This window comes from Xiphophorus hellerii, chromosome 6, assembly GCF_003331165.1.
Source record: "Xiphophorus hellerii strain 12219 chromosome 6, Xiphophorus_hellerii-4.1, whole genome shotgun sequence".
In the NCBI taxonomy this organism is placed as follows: domain Eukaryota; kingdom Metazoa; phylum Chordata; class Actinopteri; order Cyprinodontiformes; family Poeciliidae; genus Xiphophorus; species Xiphophorus hellerii.
This window is the reverse complement of record NC_045677.1, coordinates 22944481-22963841: the sequence shown is the minus strand read 5'-3', so window position 1 is coordinate 22963841 and position 19361 is coordinate 22944481. Positions and strand designations below refer to the sequence as shown.

At 38.4% G+C, this 19361-nt stretch overlaps 1 protein-coding gene across 1 annotated transcript; it reads right to left on the bottom strand.

The window, feature by feature from the left end:
- Nucleotides 1-204: 204 nt before the first annotated feature.
- tmem200cb (transmembrane protein 200C, genome duplicate b) lies at nucleotides 205-10109 on the bottom strand. The gene is made up of 2 exons (XM_032566528.1): nucleotides 9980-10109; nucleotides 205-2975 (listed from the first exon to the last, which is right to left on the bottom strand). The coding sequence occupies exon 2, from the start codon at nucleotides 2940-2942 to the stop codon at nucleotides 1413-1415; it is 1530 nt and encodes a 509-aa protein (XP_032422419.1). The 5' UTR covers nucleotides 2943-2975; nucleotides 9980-10109; the 3' UTR covers nucleotides 205-1412.
- Between the last annotated feature and the right edge of the window lie 9252 nt (nucleotides 10110-19361).

The window sequence follows — 19361 nt, the reverse complement described above, 5'->3', positions numbered from 1 at the left end:
GATCTGTCTCATACAAATGTGATAGAGTGAAAATACATTTTTTTGGCATTTGTCCAAACTAGTAGCAACATTTTTAGGTGATTTAAATGGCTGAAATATGATCTATTCCATATGATCCCACTTTCATAAAATCATGCTAAAAGTTAACTGAATTAGACCAAAGAACTTGTTGTATTCACTCTAATATCATACAAGGACCCAACAGAGGTGTTACACTCAGATTTATTCAACCAAGTATGTTTCATGTAAACAAGTGTGCACAAAGGGAAGACCTTGTCATGAAGGTCTCAACGCTAAACCAAACGTCTACCTGAGATTTAGTTCAATTCACCAATTCACATGTAATTCACAGAACAATGCAGAGAAACAAATCTAGACTATTTCAGTTTTCTGTGGCACATGTTGATGCTACAATACAACATGTTGGACAGCAGTTATCGGAGACAGATTTGGTAATCTTACAAGCTACGATGTCGGCCCTAAATGACTCTTCAAATAGAATTTTCTTCACTATTTTTTCGCTCTGTCATATTATTTTTACAAAGCTTCTCTAAAGCTCCTTTAAAGTCTGAGATATTGCTCTTGCTACATTGAAAAAATAGAAAAGTTTCATTTGAACACTGAGAAGTGGATGTAGTTTTAAAGAGGACCTATTATGCAAAATTCACATTTTGCATGTTTTTATGCTTCCATTTGGGTCTCAGTTCATTCTAAAAAAGAGCCCAAGCACTAAAAAAAACACCCAGCTGTTTTTTGGCAATAAGCTAATGTTTTTTGTTGACTGGAAAATTAGTTGCTTCCAAAGGCTCCTGAATCAAACGGACACTGTGTGGTTACCTAGCAACCCCAGCAGAGACCAGCCCCGTTACCTAGCAACCCGGAACTCCTGGTCAGCTGGTTTTACAGCTGCGTTTGCTGGAAAAGACCAGTGTTTTGTTCTTGACTTACCATCCAGAAAATATGTTTGTATAATGTTCAAAGACGGTTGTATAATTTTAAATCTGTTTGCAGCCATTTTCACACGCAAGTGTAAAGTTGAGCTTGGGAAGGGCTATTTTGGATTTAAAGTGACAAGAATCCCTAAAACAGCTCATTCTGAAAAAGATAAAAATAGTCTGAACTCAGCAGACTAAAATCTTATTATCTAAGAAGGATTTTGTGCAAAAATGTACCATAGCCCATGGACCTATCCTACCTGTTCAAGGAAGCATAATAGGTCACCTTTAATAAAGAGTGTTGCCCTCTAGTGTTCATGGCTGTGTTTCAATAGTCCTTATCAGTTAAGTATTTGTTTTTCATTTCCATTTCCTCTGTAGCCATCACATATTCATTACTGACTGCAGAAGAAAGTACAAATCAAAGAACAACACCATAGAGACATTAGGGAGGCCCGTAAGCTGAAAAAGAAACACCTAGGGTTCTGTCGCTGAAGTGCTGGGTGTCACTGAATCGTTCCCTCCCTGAGCTCCTTCCTCTCTCGCCGGTGTTGCATCTATTTCTGCTGCCTGATCCGCCGAAGAAGATGTGTGTGTGTCGGAGGCGTCGAAGGACTCGCCCCCGAGGTCAGTCAGTTTGATGTAGCCCTTGCTGTTTGAGCGCTCCAGTCGAGGGCAGCTGAAACGCCTCACTCTGTCACTTTGACGTCCCCCAGACACAGACAGGCTGCAGCGCCGGGCGAGCCTCGGCTGATCCGCCAAGGAGTTCAGCGACGTGTTTGAGCCCATTGCCATGGAAACAGGCTGCAGAGGAAACAGCTGGGTCCAATGTGGATGAGGCAGAGACTGCGGCGCCCCCTGTTGATTACCTGTCTCTGTGCTCATGTCCTCCTGGCTCTGATGAAGAGGTGGGGGGTCAGTCGCCGCTGCACCCATCTCAACACAATGACTGTTGCTGCTGCCATGTCCTTCCTCCTTAATGTTCTCGGCCGCAGCCTCGATAATAACCTCTTCCTCCGAGCGCCCCTCTGCCTCCTCCACCTCGCAGTTATTGAGTTTGATCACTGGCAGCGTGAAAGCGTTCACAGAGGACGTGACGATAGAGGTTGTCTCCCATTGCCGAGGCTGCGGGGCCTGCTCGCTACTATTGCTGTAGTCTTTGTAGATGCTGTAGACGGTGTCCGTAAAGCTCTGCACATCTCTGGAAAAACTCCGTGGTCTGCTGGCCAGTGAGGAGCGTCTAAACATCTCGTTGGTGTCCAACTCCCCCTTCAATTGGAGTCCGGTGGAAGGCCAGGAACTGCGTGTGAGTGTCCCACTCGCCGGGAATGACACAGACGGACCCTCGGCGCTTCTGGATTGAGTGTAGTTCACCAAACCATTCAGAGGTGAGTACTCCTTCGAGCGTATGCTATGCAGATCAATTACCGTGGAGTAGATATCTCTCAGGTTAATGATTTTGGTTTTCTTGTCTCGGTTTTCATGGAGGACAGCATTGGCACAGATGAAGAGGAAAATACCGATTCCCATTACCAATGGTCCGAAAACTTTCAGGTTGTCTGAGTAAAGGTAATTATCCAGGAAGTCACAGAGGATGCCACAGTGAGGAGTGGGGTTGGGGTTGCTGCTGTTGGAATGGCTCTGGTTTGACACATTGGTCTGCCTTGAGGAATGCTTGTTATGGGTCGAGTTAGATGGTGTGCTTCTGGAGTAGCTCATCTTGCTGTTGTGAAAGGCACCGTTTCTGCGGCGCTCCTGGTACTCCTGCTGATTCTGACTGGGCCAGTAACCCAGAACAGCCATGGAGATCCCAACCATGAGAATTACAACGCCAACGGCAGCCACCAAACCAGCCGGCGAGCAGAGATTGAGCTTTCCTTTCACCACCACCACATCGTTCTTCTTCTTCTTCTTGGATTTCCGTTTCCGCTTATTTTCGGCTCGGTTTTTGGAGCGGAGGGAATCCTGCCGCCTGTTCATGCGCAGCAGCCCACCGGTGGCAATCATGGTGGCGACTGGACAGTAGGCTCGTCACTCAGTCTATGAGGACACAAAACAGAACAGTCAGCTAATATCGGAGAGAGTAAATCATTTTATAGACTCCAAAAAAGTAACATTTCAACATTTTTAGTTGTTTGCCTCTAAAATTTTAGAGACCTGTTTGTCATGACAGTAAAGTACAAGATAGATAATTCTCCACCTCCTCCCTGAGCTACTATTGTGACCCACATAAATGTACCACTCCCAGTCATAAACAACCAATCAGAGCCATGAGGAAAGTCTTAGTGCTCAGTCATCTTCATATACTTGCTGCTTAACATATTAATGGTTCCAAGAAAACTGTTTATTCACCGCAATTGGTGGCTATGCTAACTAGCCTGAGCATTCATGACACATTCTACTGTTGGGAAGACATTGTAGTCTAACAGAGAGAAGATTGTCAGCCTGATTGACAGCGCTAAGACCCTCCTCCTGGCTCTGATTGGCTGTTTTTGACCAAGATGTGTATCTTGGTCAAAAAGACTCTCCCTCCCTCCCTCCCTCCCATCCATCCATCCATCCACATCCATCCATCCATCCATCCATCCATCCATCCATCCATCCATCCATCCATCCATCCATCCATCTCTTTTTTCCAGTGGCAGTTTTTGATATTAGCCATAAGAACGGCTACCTGGGGCATAATTAGAAATGGGGATCTGAAAATTTCAGGTAATTTATTGCATTTTGATAGGAGAAAGGAGAATCAGTATAACTTTTTTATAGTCCAAGTAAGGAAACTTGCCTTGCAGCTACAGTGAAAAACATAAAAAAATACAATCACAAACACAATTACTCTGCAACAGTATCCAAATCAGTAACAAGCCAGAGGTAATTGTTGTGGAAAATGAAGAAACCAACCGTGGGAAAGACTAAAAGTGTAGAATCGAAGTTTTCTGTTTATTATTTTACGTTTCATGATTGATCAAATCATAAAATAAAGAGAGGTGATTGTTTTAATGCTCTGAGATGGCCAATGGTAAAACAACCGTGTCGCTCTGCTGTTGCTCCTTTATTCACATTTTTTACCTTCCCATTAATATCACTTCCTGTCTGAAACTATGGAAATCTAAAAGGTTTGCGGAGTCACAAAATCAAACTAAAAAGAACATAAATATGTTTCAAACTCAGACTATTATATTTTACTATAAATGAAGCTTACAAAAGGAAATAAACCTGAAAATCCAATTATGTAGCTTTGTTAATTAACATCCTAAGGGATGAGGCAGAGAATCTATTAATGGCTACAACAGAAAAAGAGCAAACACGCTTTATTTTCCTGAATGTATGCGGTGAGATAGCACTGGGGAATCGATATCTAACAGAACTAGTCTGAGTCAGACAAACCCATAGACAGAGACAGAACCCTGTGACCTGACTCCAGCATGTCATCATTTGACATTTTCTTTTTATAAATACCACACTGGCTCTTAAATGCAATCACAAATAATCTGTCATATTTCATAAGAAAAAGCTGCCTCAGAACCACAATCTATGAAAATAGGTTCCTTAGAACACCATGTACAGACCGATTCAATAAATTAGAACATTATTGAAAAGCTAATTTATTTTAAGAACTTTATCACCAAGTGAAAGGCATCATAAAGGATAAATGATGACTGATTTTCCACTTACAGCTACTTCAGAAAGTACTTTTAATCTGACAAATGACTCATTGGGATATTTATTCTAATTTATTAAAGATGGCTGTATGATCACATGAAAATAATTGTGAAATCTGTGCATTTTTATTGTAGTGTCTCTCAAATTGTGATCCCATTAAAACTTTAACGTTTCTAATTAGGATGATCATGAAGTAGGGATGTTTTTCTCCAGAAGGGATAAAGAAGCTGATTGATTTGTTGATGGGAGGAACTAAATGCAGGACAGACCTGGAATAAGACCAGATTTGAGACTGAGGAATAGGTTCACCTTTCAGCAGGCGTCAACCTTAAACATACAACTAGATGTATGAAGGCCTCGTTTAGATCACAAAAATACTTTCCTTCCAATTAGACAAAGCTTGAGCTTTTGCAACAACAAATAAGTAAACTTTCAGTCTCAAGGTTTGCAAGTCAGTGGCGACATACCTTATAAGATCTGCAGATGTAACTGCAGCAAAAGATAGGTAGTGACACAAAGTAGTGATACAAGAGGAATATGTATAAATCTATACCAAAATGAAATTAGTACCACGTATGATTTCCTTCCAATTCACAAATAACGCATAAATTTATGTTGGTCCGGTCAGATAAAAGCCTAGTGAAACACATTTCAGCTTGTGGTTGCAAAGAAACCAAGTACAAACAGAATGAATAGCCACTGAAATCCATCAAAATTCTGCATCAAGAGGTAACTAATGTGCAACAATTAGGTATTTGGGGGAAAATGGTCCATTTACTGTTAGGAAATAGAAGTAGGTTGAGATAAAACAACAATGTGTAAGCATGTAATGAGAGAATAAGTTGCCAAAGGGGCAAAGTGGCCCAGAGCCCCATTCAAACCCTTAAAACAAAACAGTGAAGAACTCTGGCAGCTATTTTACCAGCAGTTCTCGTGTGGTTTAGCAGTTATGCAACAGAGCAGCTGCTGCTTAATTTTTTTTTTCCAAAAAAAAATAAAGATACTGAAAACACTACATGAAAATCAGCATCACCTTACTTTTGTATTTTGTAGACAGAAATCTTATTTTCAACGCCAAACAGTTCTTAAAGCTTGTTGTAGCAATTCAGTTTTGATAGACGGATGGCATCTAGATTAAGATCCCAGCATCGCAGTGTCAGCATCCATTATGGTGAACATTGTCACATGTCGGCTTAGTACACATCACCCTGCTACTGAGTTATTCTGCAAAGCAAGAGACACGCAGCGCAGGACAAATAAGGAACCAGTTTTTGACAGAAACCGTTTAAAGTGAGTCAAATTTTAAAGAAGTATTGAAAAGTTAAAAAGGAGCTGATCATGAAAAACATGTGCAATTCTTCCATAATTATTAAAACGCCCCATCATGCATTACATTAGATAGACTTTGTAGCAGTTCTAAATAACCAGCAAACAAACAATCAACTTATTAATAATAAATTGGCCCAATTGACCACTTTTTTATTAGGTAAATAATGTAAAACAGTTGACCAGTAACACAAAACCCATTTCATTAAACATTATGTTACTGTATAGTTTTGCTCACAAGAAAATTCCTGATTAGTCATAAAAGAAATGATTGTTACTTCATATTTTAATAACATTTCTTGGCTCATTTTGAGTAAGATTGCTGATACTGAGATCTGAAACATAATTCATAATTCATCCTTGAGTGAGTAAAGGAATATTTATTCCTTTTATTGGTAAAAGTAGACACTTAAATTCACTAGATTTCAGCATTTTAGCATCTCCAACCCCCTAAAAACTGAAGTTTTGGAGTCAAAAACTCCAAATCTTCAGGATAATTTTTAGACTGAGTGTATAAAAAATGACGCTTTTCTAAAACTGAGGTGTGTAAAGTACTCGGAAGATCAAGTGTGTTACATTTGGAAACTACAAAAAATAGCTGCTGACTCAGTCCAACCTACAACAGCTGCAGCGGAAATACAGAAACACTTAATCCTCTATCCATGACCATCTCATCAACTGTAATCATAGTAAATCTCAGGAGAAAGAATAGAACAACATTGCTTACTCTATATAAAAAAATACAAAAAAATAAAAAAAGATGTGAAATTGACAAAAATAGCTTCTTTTCCCCCTATAAAGTGCGATGTGCAGTTTTATCATGTCCTGCATCAGGGATTGTGCAACAAGTAGAAAATATGCTGCTTCCTCACAATGACCCCTGGAAATGTATAGGTGCAATTCAAGTCTACAGTGTATGTCTAAAAATACAGAGATGTAGGAAAAAGCATGATGATAACCACCTAGGCTGACAGGAGGGAATAAGAAGTGCGGTATCAGGATGCGACAGTGTAATGTGTCCAGACAGGAAGCCAGCAGGCATGTTCTCTCCACCTCGCTCCTGACTCTCCTCTCTCCCACCAAATCTCCCCTGCTGACCCTCTCCTTCCTGCTTTCAGATCCATCAACCAGCACAGCTGCACTTCGAGATGACAGCGCCCTTCACGATCGGTACATCACCAAGAAAAATAGAAACTATTACTCGCTTGTTTACGCACCAGCCCAGTTACGTAACGTATTCTTTTTACGGTTTTGTTTTTATATTTATGATTAATGACGAAGCTCACCGTGTTGCACTGATGGAGACGAGAATTTTGTAGCAAACGTTGAGATCATTAAAGAATAATTGTCAGGATCTGTGTTTTCTGTGTTCATTTAGAGTTTTTTGTGTCCTTGAGTCTCTTCGTTGTCCTGTCCTCCCCTTGATTGTTCCCAGGTGTGTCTCGTTCTGTGATTACCCTCCCGTGTATTTAACTCCACCTGTGTTCCTTGTTCCTCGTCGGGTCCTCGTCAATGTTTAGTCTCTTCGTGTTCAGTGTGTGTACTCCTGCTCGTTGTTTGGACTAAGTTATTTTCATATTAAACATCATAATTCATCATACCTGGGTCCGCTGCATCTGCCTCACCACTCTCACCACCCGCACTTCATGACAATAATTAATAAAGTTTAGTCCAGTATTCCCATTTTGGCCATGCTGGTTGAAGTTTGATTTAAATAATTGTTCCAATATTTGTTTTCTCAAAAAGCTTTTGTTCAAGCTATTTTTTAAGGGGCAACAACTCAAAACTAAACTTTCATCAAGTGTTAGTCAGAAAAAATAAAATTGATAAAAGTGTGACATAACTTATTAGTAACTAAACTTAAAACTTTCTTTTCTGACACAAAAACAACATTTTTAGTAGCTCTGAACAATTATTTGAATTTATTGTGATATATCTATAGAAATAATTGTCAACTAATTTAGTATACAGAGTGAAAAATGGTAATTTGCTGAAAGAATAACGTTCTCAGAGTAGTAATTTAAACAGTATTTGTCAAGTGAAAAATAAAAGAAGATGCAAAAGCCAATAATGTTTTGGTGCAAACATTTCTGGTCTAAAGGTGGTCTAAGCTTAGATTTCAAATTAGATTTGTGTTTTATTCAGTAGCATTGATGATACTGAACAGGTTAAAAAAAATTGTTTCTTTGCAGCTTTGGCCATCAACCAGATACAGCTGGTTTGCTTTGTTTCATAGAAAATAATTTTTTTTGTCCTGTCTGACATCATCGATGTGCGTTTCCTTCAAGGAATACTCTGAATGCACCACAAAACGCACAAATGAGCCATTCAACATGCAACTTTGCAACATGTTACATGTTCACGTGTAACACGAGCCCAGTGAGATGGCTGTTAATGTTAATTCAATATTTGAACGTGTGTCCAACAAGGACTGAGCTGCTTTGTTTGCTTCCTCCTCACAGACAGACTATTCTAAAACTGCGCAGAAAAATTGACATGATTGTTAACAATTTCTCCTTCTATTTGCTGATTGGCCCCGTTGAAATACCGAGTAAAAATCCACTTCAATGGGAGAAAGTGCAGACGGGGCACTGAAGGGATTTGAGAATCGAGCGAATTGCGTCGGGAGGAAATGGTCAGACTAATTTAGGGTAAACATTTGTTTAAATTTGTCGGGAGGTCTAAATGTATAAACTTCCAATAAATGTGTTAGAAGTTGAAATAATTCTATTTTCTGGAAAGTACCAAATTAAGCTATTATAATTAAAAATACTCACTGGGAAGAAATATTTCGACATTTTTAAAATGTGGATTACTGATCCACTTCGGTGATCCACTCGTGACGTTAAGACCTCCTCCTGATATTTAGAATAGAAAAGTTGACACGCTCTTTTGTGACTAAAGTTTTACAGTTACTACCCCCCCACCACCCCTTCTCCAATTTTAAAATAAACTACAAAGGTTTTGAAATATTCTCTGAAAAAAAAAAAAAAAAGATTGAGGTAATTTCTCCAGGATGTGGATCACCGAGTTCTGCTCACCTGCTAAGCAAACAGCGCTCCGGATCTCATCAGCGGGTTTATGGCGATCTTCTCTTTGCTTCACGACCAACATGCACTCAAATGCCTCCCGGGCGAGAGCAAGTGAGGCTGCACTAACACCGACAGGGGCGTGGGCGGACCCCAGTCTCCGCTTGGAGAGAGAAGGGCATCGGAGCAACGTGGACCAGAGGTGGGTGTGAACAAGTCGGATTATGTCTCTGTCTGCGGTGCTGAACAGGAAGCTGATGGCTCCTCGGTTTGGTTTGGCTGCCACGGCAAACAGCTCGTCTGGCAGGAGGCTGATAAAAACGCTCAGTCTGTCCAATCTGCGGGGGCGCATATTTTTTCCCCCCCTCTTTCTTACATTTTTGCGCAATGTTGCACGAGTAACCGTCTGTTGATATTACGGCGCATCTGTTTCCCTTCTGTTGGGAGAAAATCCTGCGAAGAAAACACGAGCCGCCGTGGAAGCTGGAGGTGGCCCCTGAAAATGTCCAGAGCCGACACCGAGTTGGCTGGGGGAGGGGAACGGCGGTCGGAGGGGGGCTCGCAAGGTGAAGATAAATGACAAACATCCGTACACCTCTGTCACGGCCTGACGAAACCCATGCGCTCACAAACCTCAGCGCTGTGTGGTCACAATACGGCTCCTCATGATGAATTCCCTCCCTGCTTTTGTTCTCCAACTTGTTAAAAATAAATTTTCTATGCGCGCCTCACATCTGATGCACGGAAAAACAGAAATACAGACATCAACTACGCAAATAAATGCTCCAATTTTAGTCCCTGGAATAAAAGTAAAGGAGAAACAAGCCCACTGGTAATTAAAAGTCTGATTTATCCAGAATATTCTCCAACTAAACCCATCTCTCATGTCAAGCCAATCAAAAGACTCCTGACTCTTGCGTTAAACAGGCGCACTGGGGGATCATCTGGATGCAAAACCGCCTAAGAAAGAAATGGTGGTTTTAAAAAGAAAAAAGGTGTTAAAATCGGTGAAATATCATTTCTTACCAGAAATAGTGTGGATAATCTCGGGTCTTCATGGCGCGCTCCTGGTTCGGCTGTGTTCGGTCGTAGTGCGCCGCGCTCCGGTGCCAAGGCTGGAGGAAGAGTGGGGCTTTTTACAGCTCAACGCGGATTCACAATAGAGCCAATAGGGGCGGGCCAGGCGCGTTTCTATTGGTGGTGATTATTAGAAGAGGTGAAAAATGAGAAGTGTTATCATACTGTATGCTACCTGCTCCAGGGATAATTAAAGACCTAATTCACCCTGTGACCACTAGAGTCGGATAGAAGTGTATAATTTCTGCTCCACAATTCCATCTACTTCAATTAAAATCTTATAAAAACGGAATGAATTAGTAAAATAATTTATTTTTTCTCACATTAGATTTTGATTATCAAAGCTTAGAGCTAATAAAACCTATTTTATAGTCTCTTAGAAAATTAGATTATAACATAAGACCTGTCAAAATATTAAAAATTTTGGTATTGATCCAATAAAGGGTCTGTATCGCTGATACCAATACAATAATATTTTCTTTATTTAAGTTTGATGTGTCATAAAAATTCTGATCTTTAGATGTTTTTGTGGTTTTTTCTTTGAATTATTTTGTCCTAACTACAGAATTTGGACAAAGTCTACAAAGCACTTAAAATATGTTAATTACAAAAATCATTTGAGAGCAAATCAAAACAAAATCCTTTTTATAGGTAGATTTTCAAAACTACAATACCAAAATAAAACAAAATTTAAAGAGGGAATCTGAAACTAAAGTATTGATTTTAGCATGCCAGTATTAATCCAACACCTACTTTGTATCAATATCATTGATATTTTGGATTTAATGTTATTGCCTACACAATCAGAAAGACTGCTGACTGGACACTAATCTTGCTGATATTCAGAGATAGTGAGTCAGGAGAGGTCATAGCTGAGGAAAGTGACTGATTAATCTATATATTGCTTAACTATGGGGAACCATAGTTGGTTCTTGTTAAGCAATATATAGATTAATCAGTCACCTTATAAGTCACCTAATAAGATAAACAAAGCACTTTTCAGTAAAAATCACTTCACAAGTAAAAGAAAACAGGTTGTTCACACAACACTCTGTTCGAGCAATATAATAGAAAGTTTAACTGAAGGAAAAAGTATGGTAGAAAAAGGATGCAGAGTTTGTATGTACTGTACAGTATATGCACTGAGTATTTGGTGGGAAGGTTTAACATGATGAGGCTTGACAGTGATCAACCTGGATCTGCTGAAGCCAGTGTTGCTTTAAAAGTGTCATCAGCGTTGTTGGCTTTGGCGTCTCTGATCTTCATCTTTACCTGACGGTAAATAAAATCAGCATTTCCATGAAGACTGTCAGCCGGAAGTCCTCCAACATATCCTGGCAGATGGCTGCACTCACTTCGGACTTGTTGGGGAAAAAATGGACCAACAGAGACTTCTCTAGTTATTAGTGACTTTGGAAATTTCACTCTCGATCTTGAGCTGTTCACTCTTCATCCAGAATCTCAGGACTTGATTTTTAAAACTGGTTCCTGCTTACATTCTGAGGCAACTAAAGACACATTTCTTAATTTAGTAAATAAATTGTAGTTTATTGCCTTTAAATATATCTCATTGGGTTGCTTTGGCATGACCAATTGGCTGGGTCATGATAAATTGGGGGCTCGTCCGGGATCTAAATCTGGGTTTTAAGTCAAATTTAAGTCAAATTCTATTTATCAAGAATAAAAATGACAACTTTCCACATCTTCACTTCAATCCCAGAAAACAGGAGTGTATCTTTTTGAATGAGGTAGATTTATTTGATGTCAGTAAATATATTCAATGTTACTATTAATACATCCAAAGCTCAAACTATATATAGCAAAAAAAAATTTGCTAACATGACTTAAGACAAAAATAAATTTTTTCTTTCATGAGAATCCAGAATAGTCCAAAATCTACAATCATTTCTCAAACTTTAACTAAAATCAAAAATTCAGTTTCAAATTTAGACTATCATCAGCTATAATAAAATTTTGCTGCAGAGGATTGAGAAGGTTTCCAGTATCCAACAGTAAAAGAAAACTGAAGTCTTTGGCTTGATTTTTTAAAAAAAAGATTACATTCAACGAACTGAGTAGATTTAAAATAGCAAAAAACTTCAATGCTACAAATTCAAAACCGGACTGAATACATTTGAAGTCTATGTTAAGATTTTTAACTCATGGACACATTTAGCAAGAGAAAAGTACTACTTCTAAAACAAATAGGGAATAAAGAAAATAGATACAGTTTCAAGACAAGCTAAAATAAAGTAACAAGCCTTAAACCTCCTATAACGCAAAGATTGCTTTGGAGTGGAGAATACAATCTATAAATACACAAAGTGCACCTAAAAATCCTTCAGAGTGCAGACGATGCAGTCTTTTGCTTCTGCAGAACATCTTGGGAATTATTTTTGATAAATTGCAAAGCAAGGGCAATATTTGCATATGCATTCCTCTGAAGGATGTATAACAGACAATGCAGGTATTAAATTGCCATGCTCTGGGCTCCAAATTGGACCCAGAGAAACCGAGCGAATCTAAACACACCACATTAATCAACTCATGTTTAGTGCTTCTTCCTCTTTCTTTACCTTTTCCACATGGGTTACATGGACGTAATTGTTTGAATGCTCTGCCCTGCCTCACCGAATGAAATATGATAGAGTCCAGATGGGTTTCCCTTAGTGAAACAGAAGAAGAAGAAGAAAAAAGCAGCCATGCACTGGGCTGGGGAAGTGTGCATAACAAAGCTCAGAGCTGATGCTCCAGAGACTTCACAGAGAATTTTATGACCCACAAATGTGTCTTGTTTACGCCATAAATTAGTGGAAGGAGAAGAGAAAAACTCCAGCCTGCACACCCCACAGTCAGGGATTCAAAGCATACAGTGAGACTGGAAATAATCCAGAGGGGTTTTAAAGAGCCGTCTTTAATCCCTGATGTTAACCAGTACAATAAAGGTCAGCTTTCAGTAAGCTTGTGCAGTTTAGGAAAACACAGAGACACACGCACAAATCTGGGCTTCTGACAAAGACTTAAAACCCCCGTTTACTTCAAACAAATGCACCGAAACGTGTGCTTCTAGGATATCAAAGCACGAAAGGCAGTGGATTTTATTTACATAAAGCATGTGAGGAGATATATAATGAGCCTGAGAAAATACTCCTTCATGTGGATCATTGGAGGTGTATAATCTGTTGTTTTTAATGCATAAATATACATGCAAATTTAGTAAAAAAAAATTTAAATGACCCTACTCGGTTACACATTCCTTTGGATTGGAGAACTCTATTAACTACAGAGTATTTCTGTTGTAATTATGTGCCAAACTCAAATTTACCAAGTACTACAACAAGGAATAGCTATGCTATTATTTTTATATGCTAAAAATATAAATAATGTTTGGTTATTTATTTGGATTTTGACATAAATTGAAACAGATTTAGAGTTATGAGAAAAAGATTTATACAACAGTGTATTAGGGCTATTTTGGATAGAAAAACAGGAGTGAACATTTGCCAAAAACTCAGAAAAATTTCAGAGGTCCAAAAGTTGAAGATTTACTAGAAAAAATGAGACTAATCTCAGAAATTTCCAACTTTTTTTTAGAAATTTTCTGAATTTGAAAAGTTGAAAATGTACTAAGACAGAAATGTTGAGATTGATCTCAGAAATTTTCTAGAAAAAAAAGGTAATGTTTTACTTTTGAGACTCAAATTTCCACATTTTCCCACAAAGTACAAAATTTCTGAGATTCTTTCTGAAACGTTCAACTTTTGAACTCAAGTTACTTTTTTTCTACAAAACTACTGAGATGAACCTCAAAATTTCTGTTTTTTCACACAAACCTTTGGAGAGCAGAAATTTTCTTTTTCTTTTTTTTTTAGAATTTTTTTTAGATTAATCTCAAACTTTCTGAACTTTTGGATGAAGATTACTACCCTTTTTCTATCTACAACAGCCGTAATACACCATCGTAGAAATCTGAGATTAAAATCACAATACTTGTCCTTTCCAGTGGCCCTAATCCTTTAGCAAGTGACAAAAAGAGAGAGCTGGGAGGAAATATCTTCTGAAATATCAGCTGCCATAAAGGAGACTTATTGATGGTGCTTTGAGCCAAAAAACGGGGTAAAACTTTGTAATATTAATGCCAAGGCAGGGGCACATTAAGGTTATTGGTATTGAACAGTTTCGGGAGGAATGGGTGTCCTACATTGCACACTCTTGGAGAAACTGAAAAGGTTCATTCTAACTTGCCTTGCAACTTTACCCTCATGCACTTAATCACATCTTATCAAGACGTCCCCAGATAATTAAACTCATTTAGAGCGCAGTGATAAATTAGAGGAGGTTCACTGCAATGGAAGAATTAAAAATATAATGTGAGATAGAGGGGGAAGAGAGAGAAGAAAAACTGTGCTTTGATTATGCCACAGCCTTCTGGAAGTTCATCTTTGCTTTCAGGAGGGACACTCCCATTCTTGCGGCAGTAGTGACTCAATAATTCAGTTTAGTCCTCGGTGATCACATCATGTCTGTCACGGTTATTTAAGACGCCGCTCCGTCGTCCGGCCTGCTGTGAATAATGTGCTCGCTCCAGCAACGGCTTTCTGATGCTCATCGAAATAAAACAGATCATCGCTCTCACATCCGGGAGATCTCAGCAGAGTCAGGCTCACATACATGCAGCGTCAAAAATAGCTCCTGTGATTCTCCAGCCAAAACCCGGCCGCCTTTATTACTGAGGAAGACATTCAATTTGTCCTCTAATTCGGTTGTGTGGGTAAAAAAATGCTTAGGAAGAATGTTAGTCCAGCCAAAGCTTTTCCAGAAGCTGCAGGGGCTTCGTGTGAGCTAATTGGAAACTTGAGACAGGGCCTCAGCGAGAGATCAACTTCCTGCAGGAGAAGTCGTCATCTTAAGTTGGTGCAGGAATCAAAGGGCTCCGCAGATGAAAAGCCAAAAGCTCTGGCTCCCTTCCGATTGCGTCAGAGATGAAGATTCAGTCACTGGGAAAGATAATGGCTCATCAATTAGGCTGAAAGTGGAGAGGGGATCTGTCTTTTGTCTGCTTAGAATCACAATCACTACCTGATGGATCCAGCTGCCATCATACAGTGTTTCTAAGAAAGAAGGTATAAAAGAAATCAGGATTTTCTCCAGGGAAAGCACACACCTGGACACAGAATTACAGGGTGGGGGAAGCCGAGCGCCGACGTTTTCCACATTCAGAGTTGGGTAGTAGCCAGTTACATTTACGTGAGTAATTATTTGGGAAAAATAATTTTAGGAGTATTTTTACTTCTTAATTTTTGCTTGAGTAATTTTATTATGACGTATTTCTACTCTTACTTGAGCAACATATCTGGATTCTCTAAACACTGCAGTGTTTCATTCATGAATAAAAAACAAACCAAAAATTCACCAGACACACACCTTTCATTTTTTTAAAGATTTCTTTCGTTTTTTGTTGAAAGAAACTGATTTGGAAAATTTTTCTTTTGAGTTTTTTGCAATCATGTTATTTACCGTATATGAATTATTTGCATTTTGGTCTTTAAAATACCGTATTCCCATGTAACTTTATATTTTGGTCCATTTGTGTAATTTTTAAAAATTAAATCATTGATGTTTTGATCAGTTACTCAGTACTTGAATAGACTTTTTACCAAACACTTTTTTACTCTTACTTGAGTATAATTTTTTGGTACTCTATCCTCCCAATTATTTTTTTCCAGAAAATTTTTGAGATAAGTTAATCTTGATAAAATAAGTTTTGTTTGGAGTAAAGTTGTTGGAAATTCTATTCAATTTATCTATTATTATTGATAGTGACATATATTGTCCAGCCCTATAAGAGAACTAACATTTTGTGGATGTTGTGGGACAAAATCAGTCTTTGACTTTAAAAGATTAAAGTTCTTTTTTACTGAACTACACACACACACACACACACCCCCACACACACACACACACACACACACACACACACATACGGGTTTTGGTGGATTAGAGGGACACTTTTTTCAAACCAGTTTTTTGCAACACTAAACAGTCACCCCTTTCCACTTGTGCTAGGAAGACCTACTAAGTTGTCAAAAATCTTGTTTGAGTTACACAACATAGATCTCACTTGAAAATTTAGATACACACATCAGAACTCAAAATACAAGAACCTGACGCAATGCTGTATTAAAAGGACAAACGATAATGAGGTGCTTGGCTCCGCCCATGACACCAACAGTAATTGTCAGGGCCAACTTTATTTATCAGGACCACGGCATACACAAACATGAAATGTATTTGTATTAAGTCCAAACATGGAATTATGGAATATAACTACACAGAAAGTGGACTGCATTTACAGCACCTTCTGCTCTAAGAACTAGAGCAACAATTCTATTTGTGAACATAAAGGAAAATCTGTGAATGCCAAAATTAAATGAATTACAGGTCTATTGTTAAATCAAAAAGATAAAACAAATTGTGTGAACAAGATGAACTTACTCATAGTATCAGTAGAAATACTGGATTAATTTATTGAAAGTACTTTCAATGTTACACCCTGATTTCTCACAAAATCTCTTATGTTTTGGATATCACAACTAGCTAGAGCAGGATCCTCAGCCTTTTTGCATTGCTGGCATTCTATCATAGTGGCCAGTTGTCCTTTCTTGATGTGTTCACCAAAGTGCCTCATGACCGCAGCAACCTCTACGGGAGACCATGGATGCTTTTTTGCTCTCCTAGCACTTTCCAGAGATGCTAGAAAAAAAGACAAATAATTCATTATTAAAAACCAACTACAATTGTTAATTTTTCTTTGTTATAAATTATGTAATGCCTGTTTATTCCCCTTTTCAAATGAGCATTCATAAAGAACTTACAGTAGTGGGACAAGCTACAGAAATGAGCATGTAGGTTGCACAGATTAAAATTAATTTCTGCAAATGCCAAACAGCTTATACTGCTGTTAACACTTGGTATGGTTGCTTGGTATGTATGACTGATTATTTGACTGAATTCTGGAAAAACAAATATTTTTCATAATCTAAAATTGCATTTGTTTGACAAACAGGCCTCAGCAGCTGGTGAAGAACCATCCAAAGCCAAAAGACTTGTTCTTCCTTCTCATGCTGGTTCCTAGTCTTTTTTCCAGTGAAAGAGATCCCACTCAGGACCATCTCACTGATTCCACCAAAATACATTTCTGTACAGGTGCAGCATCAGCAAAGGCCCATTGATTGATATCTCTGATTTCCTTAAACCAGAGATTAACCAAATTTAACATCTTAAATTTGGTGAATATCTTAAAATTAACCAAATTTAAAGATATATTCCAATTACTTTGCTTATTACAGTTTTGTGGTGCTTTGCTACTTTGAAAAAATATAACTATGTGAATGTATTTCAGATTAAGATTGGCATAGAGAAAGTAGTATAAACAGTCCCATTACTCATCACTAAATTAGATTTTCTAGCATCTGAACATTGACTATGTGAAAGTTTATAATTTTAATACAAGGTACAGTTTTATATGGTATGTGCATGGTAATTTAAGCCAGATGACATATTTTAATCATGTCTGCTCAAAATATTATGCATAAAGAAGAAAATGGTCACCCTATTGCCTTTCAGTGGTGTGGATCATTACTTTTGACCATGCTTCAGTTGTGCTTTTGAGCTTAAGTAGATTGGTGTTTCTTGATTTGTGTAGGTGTGGTGATTTACCAGAATTTTTATTTGTGTTCATTTTTCTGCGGGGCTCTATGTCCTTCCGTTTTAGTTTTCTGTTGAGTTCTTTCCCCTTACCATCTCTGTGTTTACTTTGTGCTGAAAAGAAGAACATATAAAAAAATAATGGTCTGGATGAGCATTTATTTGTTGTAGGTGGGTTCCTTAAACTGTGAAGTCCAAAACACTCCTTTATGGGGTTAATCAACTGAAAAGTAAAGAACACTCGCTTAATGTACAGTAAGTCTGTTCCCAATGTAGAAAACAGTCCTAATTCCTGCACATTACATGTTGAATATTACACAGGACCTGTGTGTCTGTGCACTTCTACATGTAACTTTCATTCTTTTGTACTTGCAATTTCAAAACTCAGTCCTCCTGATATCACCACCTTACATGATGACTATTACACAAGACCTGTGCGTTTGAACAGTAGTTAATATAATTTCAATGACTTCATTTTAGAAAATAAGTTGGTCGTTGGAGACCAATAGTACCTCTGGAGGGTTGGTTAAACAGGATCTGCATGCATCCACGTCACCAGCCTGATATAGTTCATTTTTGAAAATCTGAAATGTAAAGACCACTCACTAATTGTGAGTTTGTTCCCAATGTAGAAAACAGTCCTCCTTATTCCGGGACCTTACATTTGAGTATTACACAGGACCTGTGTGTATGGGCGTTTCTACATGTCACTTTCATTCTTATGTACTTGTAATTTCAAACCTCTGTCCTCCCTTTTTAGGCAGCTTACATATCAAGTATTACACAAGACCTATGTGTTTGAACAGCACTTAATATCGTTTCAATTACTTTATTTTAGAAAATAAGTTGGTCATTGGAGACCAAAATTACCTCTGCAGGGTTGGTTGAACAGGTTCTGCATGCATCCACCTCACCAGCCTGACACAGCTCATCTTTGGAAATCTGAAAAGTAAAGAACACTCACTGAATGTGAGTTTGTTCCCAATGTAGAAAACAGTCCTCACTATTCCAACACATTACATGTTGAGTATTACACAGGACCTCTGTGTATGGGTGTTTTCACATGTAACTTTTATTCTTATGTACTTGTAATTTCAAACCTCTGTCCTCCCTTTTTAGGCAACTTACATATCAAGTATTACACAAGACCTATGGGTTTGCACAGCACTTAATATTGTTTCAATGACTTTATTTTAGAAAATAAGTTGGTTGTTGGAGACCAAAATTACCTCTGGAGGGTTGGTTGAACAGGATCTGTACGCATCCACATGACCAGCCTGGCACGGTTCTTCTATGGAAATCTGAAATGTAAAGAACACTTGCTGAATGTGAGTTTGTTCCCAATGTAGAAAACAGTCCTCCTTATTCAGCCACATTACATGTTGAGTATTACACAGGACCTCTGTGTATGGGCGTTTCTACATGTCACTTTCATTCTTCTGTACTTGTAATTTCAAACCTCAGTCCTCCTTATTCTGGCACCTTACATGATGAGTATTACACAGGACCTGTGTGTATGGGCGTTTCTACATGTAACATTCATTCTTTTGTACTTGTAATTTCAAACCTCAGTCCTCCCTTTTTATGCAGCTTACATATCAAATACTAGACAACACCTGTGTGT